Genomic DNA, 9,331 nt, shown 5'->3' with positions numbered 1-9,331 from the left:
AGTGGGGCCTAGAAAACCGAGATATGACCTCCTAGTGTTATAATTCTGCATATTCAAGTTTCTGTTTCCAATGAGATTATGTTTTATTTGGGCCCTGACATTATAATGATACTGGTTTCCAAGGCCATGACAGTGTGCTTCTGATATAGACAAGATCTCTGTTACAAATCTCTGTTATTTATCTGTAGCTTCACATTCTGATCCTAAAATTCTTTCAGCGATGGATTCTTTTTTAAATTATTATTCTTATTTATATAGCGTTTTATTTTTCCAAACCATTTGTAATTATATTACACCTGTCAGAGAATTGTTTAGGCCTCCTTTTTTGGGAATGCTAGTTCTGGCTGTCATGCTGATGCCTTGGCTTCATTGCGTTCTGATTTACTGACCGGGCGTGAATATAAAGAAAAGGAATTTGACATTTTTTTTGACACTCGTAGTATGTTTGTTCTCAATCTGTGACTCAAAAGTGTTGAAGCTAAACACAGCCAAGTAACTTTCATTGTCAGACGGAGGCCAGCAAAGTCAGCTCCCATAGCTCTTTCATGACAGGTGTACTTTAAATGTGGCTCCATGAACTACCAACTTGGGTACCTTTCTATGAAACATATATATGTTAAAGTGTATGTAAAACTTTTTTAGTTTGAATAGAGTTGAAAATGGTTAAAACCCATGGTTTTTTTTGTGCTGTCTGTGTCTTGGAGACACAACCGGGAAGTGAGGTATTTCATTCCCTCTTAGACAAGTGTCCCCAATTGAAGATTTTCCCTTACCTTTTCCAGATAAAACATTAACATTTTGAACTTCTCATCACTTTTTTTCTTATCCCATTGACAATGGTCACCATTGCAGTGGTGACAATAAAAACCATCCCATTGACAATAAAAACCTGACAGAGCTTTTACAATTCCCCATTGTAATAATACTTTTTAGCTTTAGCTATACATTAACATACAAAATAACATCAGTGCAGCTAATAACTGCAAGCAAGACATGCTAATAGAAAACAAGAAATAGAAAATCTGCAAGAAGGAGTAGGAGCCATATACAATCTACTGCAATCTGTAATCACCCTTGCCACATGCCAGGACCTTTATGGGCCAATAGTGTGTCAGGACCTTAGAGGGCTGTAGGCAATCCCTACCAATCATGTTTCATGACCTTAGAAGGTTGTAAGCAGGTCCCCACCAATAGTGTGTCAGGATCCTAAAAGGCTGTAGGCAGTCACCACCAATATTATGTCAGAAGCTTGAAAGGCTCACTGTCAAAGATCACGTTGAAGCTGTAGATCAGGAGTTCAGGCAGCGCATACATGTGCCCCTTGACTTGTTTTCCATTATTAATGTGTTTGTTTTTGTCATGTGAATTTGTGAACACTATATAAGTTAAATTTGGTATTACTTTTTTTCCAGCCGCCTTATGAGCATCGTATCCGCACTTTTCCCTAAGGGCTCCCGTAGCGTAGTGCCCCGTGACACCCCTCTTAATATATTTGTCAAGATTATTCAGTTCATTGCTCAGGTAAGATTATTTAAGTACTATTTCAAAATGTTCTGACTGTTTAATGTTAATCAGAATAGTTCATGCCAATAAGAGTCTGTTAAGTTAAACCTGTTTTAAATGATTTATTGCTTATGTATACAAGTACTAAATCCATAATATCCGTGTTAGGGCTTTATTACCTGCAAGACCATCTAGGCAGAAGCCTAGGGCCCAGCAAGGATAGAGAGGGGAGCTGATACTGCAACAATCCTGAAGTGCCTTATCTGCTGTGCCTGTTTAGCGCATAGTGAGCCTGTACAGTGTGCATCACTCAAATGCCTCCTCCTAGGGGGGGGAAATCTCACTGCATTGTATCCGAAAAATACATCAGCATGAAGTAAATAATGTTAAATAAATTGGGGCTCTTTGCAATAATATACAGTAAGCACATAGGGCAGCCATATATGCCCATGCTACATGCAGTCTGTTTCTTGTTTTGCAGTGCCAAATAAGGCCCCATTCACACTGAGCGATTTATCGAGCGATTTTTGCAGCGATATCGCTCATATTTCCACGCGATATCTCTCTATGTAGCTTCTCCAATCCATTTCAATGGAGCTGTTCACATCTCGCCTCTCAATATCGCTCAATATCGCTTGTAGCTCGTCGCTGGTAGCTTGTCGCTCCTACATGACCCTTTTTTCGAGCGATTTTGAGCGATATTGCTCCTGATTGCATACAGCCCAATAGGAAAAAGTCGCTCAATATCGCTCGTCGCGCAATATCGCTTAAAACCGTGCGATTTTCATGTCGCTCAGTGTGAATGGGGCCTAAGTGTTGTACTTTACTTCTGTTTTTCACAGAACAAGTCTGGGTTGGCACTGCCTTAGTGCAAGATAACAATTGTTAATCAGGGAGGTAAATGGGCTGAGTCTAGCTCAGATCTCCTTACAGTAGTTCATCTACAAGGTTCTGTAATGTAAAGACAACACAGCTATGTAGAACAGACATTGAAAAATGCGAACATAACATCAAAAATGACAATTGTAACTCTAAATAAATGCTTACTACATATACACGATACTTTTTCTTTAAAGCCCAAGTCTATGCAAAACGTGTTTTTAGTTTTGCATAGAGTGCGAGTTTTAAAACCATATTTCATTGCTGTCTGCGTTCCTACATGGGATACATCAACAAAACTGGAAGTGAGGAAACATTTTCCATCTTCCCATTTGTCAGGTGTCAATGCAGGAAGTAACCTTTCTGTGACCACATGAGGAATATTTACCCTTATTCCCTATACAGTTGATGAAGGTCTAACCAGGAAGAAAAGAGAAAGGTGGCATCTGTACTTCCTAAGTTGCTGACACCATAGTATGTAGGTCATGATTTTGCAACACTTGTTGCATGCTTGTTAAGGTCAATGGTTCAAAAACATTGGAAGATCGTGACAGGCAGGTAACTTGCTTTTATAGGTGGACTTAAGCAATGGCAGCCTCCATTTCTCTCCTAGTACTGGTTTCCTTTAGGCCCCGTTCACATTGAGCGATTTATCGCGCGGTAATTCCCGCGATATCGCGGCTATTTACCGCGCGATATCGCTCTTCAATGCTTTGCAATGGGGCAAAGGGTCCTGCTGTCGCGGGTCGTGTGTCGCTACAGCAGGACCCTTTTTGGAGCGGATTTTGCCACGATTCAATGCTTTTTGATGCCAGCATTTGCGCGATATCGCGCAAAATGCAAATCGCGCGATTTGCGAATCGCCAAGTGTGAATGGGACCTTAGTGCTAATTAGGCCTCTTAAGTCTTTTTCACAAAATGGACGTATATTGCGGACCAGCTTCTGATATAAAATAGTAATTTACCTGTGTCAGTCCAGCAGCCATTTGTAAACATTTTCCAGGATGCCAGGATATTTGATGAAAATGTAGAAAAATGGCACAATCTCTCTCCGAAGAGGAATAGAAATATTGATTTAAATATTATCAAATACAATTTCCTGTAAACTGAAGCCTGTGTTAGTATATTTCATTATGGGCATTTTTTTTTCATTTTTTTTAAATCGCTGTAAGCTGTTATCTTGGTAACAATTGAGGAACGAACCTGCAAACGTTTTGTGTTTTTCATTTATTGTATTATAGGAACGTTTAGATTTTGCAATGAAAGAAATAATATTTGATCTTCTGAGTGTTGGAAAATCTCCAAAAACATTTACTATCAACCCAGAGGTAAAACATTATATTTATATTGCATTTATATTTTGTTTCCTTTATTCATCAACCTTTCCCCTGTTTTACCTATCAAAAGGTCTGTATTTGTTTCTTTTCATGCCTGAGGGTTACAGAGCCCTGACAGACAACAGCTACACAGTATAGATAGGTCACATATCTCCCCCAAGTTGGGACTGGGCAATGAAGTAGTAAGATCCCAGCTTACTGACTGATAAGCTTATCCCTCTGCTTACTTATTTATTTTTCTGTCATTATATCTTTTCATATGGGCATGTAGCATGCCTTAAATGCCCCTAGTGCTGCCCCTCCTTCTTGCAGTCTGAGTTCTGCTGCACAGTGGGTTACTGGAGGCAAGTCCTATTAAATGCATTGAATTACTTTTTTTTCAATGAACACATATTTGCATTAATTGTAGGAGGACATGACTTGCAAGAAGCCCCCCAGATAAAAAGCTGTTGTGACTTTTAGCATGTCTTTAGTAAATTGAGTGATTACATTGTGGTACATTGTGGTGATTACAAGTGGTACATTAGCTTGTATTGGCTTGTACGGAAGTGTTTTATAGTTTGTTAATATTCTGTCAGCAATTATAGTTTATGACTGAAATGCAAATAGCTAATTATGTCTGAGAATAGAGCAATGTAACCGAATCCATGTTGTCAAATTCTATGACTGCCTATCTCTAGGGTTGTCAGAGAGCAACCATTTCTGCCATTCTGCTTATTGGGGGGGGGTGAGGCTGCAGTGAAATGGGCTCTTATCTCAGGGCTGTCAGTGCACAGTTCTGTCCTGAGTGTTAATGCTTTTTTCTCTGCCTGTCTTTCAGAGGATGAATATTGGTCTCAGAGTCTTCCTTGTCATAGCAGACAGCTTGCAGCAGAAAGATGGGGAGCCCCCCATGCCCACAACTGGCGTTGTTCTTCCCTCAGGAAACACTTTGCGTGTCAAGAAAATCTTTTTAAATAAAACGCTCACAGATGAAGAAGCGAAAGTCATAGGTTTGTCGTCTTTGTCTTCTTTTGCTTTGGCATTGACAGCAAACTAATGGCAGCACTACTGCATGTTCTCTGCTCCTTACTGTTCCAAGTAGATTATTTTCATGATGAAATAGTGTAGACATTTTGTTAAAATTTTCATAACAATTTTCACGGCACGATAACAATTTCTCTTCCATCTTGAAATAGTTTCATGTATTTGCCTAGCCATGTTGGTCTTTCCTAAACGCCCTGTGTGCAAAGCAACATTGCAAACATTACACATATAAGCATATCCAAATATCTGCAAATCCAAAAATACCTCCTCTGCTCCCAGTTCACTGGACAGGATTCAGACATCTTGAAGGGCCTATTTACAGCTGAACATAGTTTGAAGCAGAGCATGCATTTGTATGTGTTCTGGTGTGCTGTGCTAGGTAGCTACTTCACAAAGAAAGAGCTGTAATGCACCTCAGCGTATGAAAAAAATAGGTCTGGACACATTTTTTTTGCAGTGCACCACAATGCACACTGCATTGTGGTGCGCTGTATCACAGCTGCGTTCTTGAGAGTGCGCTGAGATGCCATTTCAAATCAGATTTTTTGTGGCAACATGGTAGTGTGAAATACCTTTATATAATACATTGTGATTAGTTAAGACACCTGCTAAGTGCACCACTTTTAATGCAGCCATATGCCCCATGAAATTGGAATGCTGTTTCAAAAGGAAGGTGCCCAAAAAATGTGCAAAATATTCACCATAAGTACCATTTGCACGCCTGCAGTGTTCAGGAAAGGTAAGGAATCCTGGGGCATGCATTAAGTAATGAGGAGAGTACCCAATAAAGGAGGATCAATGAATTCATTAATGCTGGCCATAAACTCATCTATATATTTTTTTCCGTTCATTACGCAAGCTGATGAAAACAATAGACCCGATTCCTCCATCAACACGAACAGCGTTTCGATCAAGAAATCCCGCAGTTTACATTGTACTCTGATGGGTGCCGCTGGCCCCTGTCAGAATACCCAACCAGAGCGGGCAGCTCATTGGCTGCCGGCTCTGAACCATCGCAGATTTTTCCACAGGCTAATTCAATCAGCTGATCGGGGGATGCCGATCGAAAGGGTGCCGGAAAAAATGGCCGGAATACGAACAGTGTATGGGCACCTTAGCTGACTGACAGTGGATACACCAGTCACCGAGGATGGTGTTTGCACTGACAGCCACAACCCAGCGCAGGCCCCCCTCTGCTTCAGTCATTGGTTGCTAGGACTGCTGGCTTCCTAGCAACCAGTGACGTCAGGCAGGCAGGGCCAACTTCAACTGATCAGGCAGCTGTAAAAATACTAAAATAAAATTAAGTGAAAAAAAATGAAAACCAACCCTGCCGCCCGAGCCATCTAATTAGAATGAACACGTGCACGCAAACCATGCACGTGTTCGTAAACAGGAAGGGGGAGTTCTAACAAAATAATAGTGTAATGCGCTGGGATTGGCACATCAGCACTGTGCCTAGGAACACACACCAGCAGCTGTGCGTTGTAGTGCCTATATGGCGGACCGTGGTACGGACACAGACTGAATAACTGGTCTGTCCGGACCATGATTTGTACTTTGGTTCAATGCAAATTTTACTTACAGGACCTCCTTATATTTTAATTCACTACCTCAGGTCTGTATGCACCTATTCTCTAACATTTTATTGTGAATACTTTGTTGCTGAGTCATTGAATTCTATGTCATTTATGCTCCATAATCTGCAAAGAACACACTGTGCACATGCTGTTCTAGCAAGGCTTAATAGTTTGCCCTTTCTGTGCAGGCATGTCTGTTTACTACCCGCAAGTCCGTAAAGCTTTGGATAACATGCTAAGGCATCTGGACAAAGAAGTTGGCAGGCCAATGTGCATGACAAGCGTGCAGATGTCTAATAAAGAGCCTGAGGATATGATCACGTATGTATAAGCAGATAATGCCTCTATTTGCACTCGGTTTTCTTGTAGAAGAGAGCTGTTTGAATGTCTGATGTGCTTAAACCCAGTGATCAATAATGATCCTAGAAGCTTATGTTTGCTAGCAATTACTGTACCACATAAAGCTCCTCAGTGCTGGTAATTAGCTTGAAAGCATGTGTATTGAGAAAGTAAAGGATTAGAGAGCACCATTCCGGGGTACAGTCTGCTTGAAATTGCATAGTATGCTGAAATGAGCTGTAATCAGTGTTTGCTAGGCGTTCAGGACTATTTCCAAACAGCTAGTGCTGTCCCTGTACTGTTTAGTTACAAAAGGCATCCAGTAGACACTATTGCTATCTGACCAACATAGCATAATCAAGGTGTCACAATGATGTTTGCATGGAAATAATCCTCCAAGATGTCAGGTAGGGAGCTGAATAACCTATTCTCAGAAATGTATTTAGAAGGGTGACTAGGTTATAGCAGATGATTTTCACACTTACAACATTGGCTTTTGAAAAAGAAACATTCTTGTGAAAAGAGAAGAGAGGTTGGGGATATTTTAAAGCTGCACTCCAGTCTTCAAAAACATGTCCACAGTGCAGACATGCTTCACTAAAAAGTTTACTCTACATGTCATATTTTTTTTTTTTGCCTTAAGGTAGCAGTCATATGACCTGTTCAAAGCACTTTCACTGTACGCTGCCTTAGGGTTCAATGGGCCATCATGCACCTCTACAACTCTTCTTCATAATGATACTTTTTTCGGCAGGGAATGCATTTTGCTGCATTCCAAAGCAGCCTTTCTATTCACACTAACATCACACAGACGCCGACTCTCGGTCAAGGGGGAGCCATGGCAAGCATAGGGTAATGTATTTAATAAAATACACCATGCTACCATGCTGACGCAAGCACAGGCTTAGCAAGCGTACACTATGGGGTGCTGGTGTCAATCTAAGCTGCAGCGCCAGTGTTGGCATTGATTAGAAGGACAATGGCAGCTGTACAAAAAAAACCAATACATGGAATGCAGACTTTTAAGCTAATAGCAGAAAACACAATTATCTAAACCACACTACAGGGAAAGAACCTTGTAACTGGTCTACAACTATTAATCAGGGTGCCTGTAGTTCACCCTATGGATCATTGATATCATGCACTGAATGAGTCCCAGATATCCATCAGTATTTAAAAATAATATCCAGGGGTACTTTACTTCTGGTCAACATTTTTAAATGCACAGTACTATCTTGAAGGTCCACAGAACACTTAATAATAACTTGTTATTGAAATAAAAGCACATGTACTTTTGGTTTTACATTTTATATGCTGCTTCTTAAGAAAAATGTCATCAGCACTCTGGGAAATGTTAACAAGTAATAAAACTCATTCAGACACATTTGTTTCACAATTGATAAAATCTGAAAATCGGAGTCATTTCCAGGGTACAAGGAATGTCCCCAGAAATCAAAGATAGTTGTCAGTTATGGATTTAATGAGACAAAACTTTGTACTAAGAGCAGTAATCCCTAGAGCTGGTGAAACCCCCTACATAGCAATCATTTTCTATGGTTCATTAGCGTTAGGACCTACTCTGCTGAAGGCACAAAACATCACTAATTGAGAAACTGTTACATGGTAATACTGAATTGTTTTTAAGATTTATAGGCCAATAAATTAGAAGATTTTATATGAGTGCAGGATTTCCAGTTTTTCATTCTGTTTTGGTCATTTTTCACATTATTATTGCCACTTATTTAATAAGCCTACAATTTCCTGATCAAGATTTAAGTCAAGTAAGGAGGTTTTACAGATGTTGACTTATGAGCATTTTGAAGCGGTATATCAATAGAAGAGGACATTAGTAAAAATAGCATATACCTTTTTCATGGTTGTTGATTTGTTGCTGTTCTTTTATCACAGAGGTGAAAGGAAACCCAAGATTGACTTGTTTAGGACGTGCATTGCTGCTATTCCAAGGCTTATCCCTGACGGTATGAGCAGAGCCGAACTCATTGAATTGCTAGCAAGGTAAATTGTCGTCTATAATTTGGCTCATAATGGCCTCTGTCTGCTTCTTCTGTACTGTATACTGTGCACATGCAGAGCCTTCCTCCTTGACATTGTAAAATGTTTTAAAATATCCTACAATCATTATTGAGCAGTAAATGTTAGAGAATCTTTGGTGTCTAGTTCAAGAATTTTGTTTCAGGCTGAATTAACCGGTGCTTATGGAACTCAGAAGGTATCTGCTCTGTGTTTCAGTTGACCCTTATGTTCTTGTTCGGAAATGCTCAGTAGCCCTATAATCTTCTATATGTGTCCTGAGTGAATGCTAGCATTTAAAGCTCACGTGTACACATCCGAAATCATAGGATAGATGTTCTTTTTACTTATAAGTCGTGGTAATGAAACATGGTACTAACTTATTATAGTGCTTATATAGTTGGCTGAGCAGTAATGATGCTGATCTCATGTCCAAGGTATCATCCTAGGAATTAAAGACAAATTTGCTATTTTTAAGCCTGCATACATATTGCAAATTTTAGCTGAAATTTGTTACATGTGAAGCAGCCTTCCACCCAACATCTTTCCGTCTCAAAATCCAAGGGGCCGGGCGGAAAATCGGTGGCTGAGCAATGACTACAGCAAATCAGCTACAGTCATTGTTTGGGTATTCTG

The 9,331-nt window shown here is 40.0% G+C and overlaps 1 protein-coding gene across 1 annotated transcript in view; it reads left to right on the top strand.

Moving 5' to 3' along the window:
* The window catches only part of FRYL (FRY like transcription coactivator), a 165,625-nt gene that overhangs the window by 82,951 nt on the left and 73,343 nt on the right, over positions 1 to 9,331 (top strand). Inside the window, exons 13-17 of the mRNA XM_018575865.1 lie at positions 1,413 to 1,521; positions 3,624 to 3,710; positions 4,540 to 4,711; positions 6,514 to 6,646; positions 8,573 to 8,680. Of these exons, the coding sequence (XP_018431367.1) occupies positions 1,413 to 1,521; positions 3,624 to 3,710; positions 4,540 to 4,711; positions 6,514 to 6,646; positions 8,573 to 8,680 (609 nt within the window). The remainder of the gene's footprint in view (positions 1 to 1,412; positions 1,522 to 3,623; positions 3,711 to 4,539; positions 4,712 to 6,513; positions 6,647 to 8,572; positions 8,681 to 9,331) is intronic.

Source organism: Nanorana parkeri, unplaced genomic scaffold (assembly GCF_000935625.1).
Source record: "Nanorana parkeri isolate BGI_ZX_2015 unplaced genomic scaffold, ASM93562v1 scaffold54, whole genome shotgun sequence".
NCBI lineage: Eukaryota > Metazoa > Chordata > Amphibia > Anura > Dicroglossidae > Nanorana > Nanorana parkeri.
The sequence above is the reverse complement of the archived record's forward strand: the minus strand, read 5'-3'. Positions and strand labels throughout refer to the sequence as shown.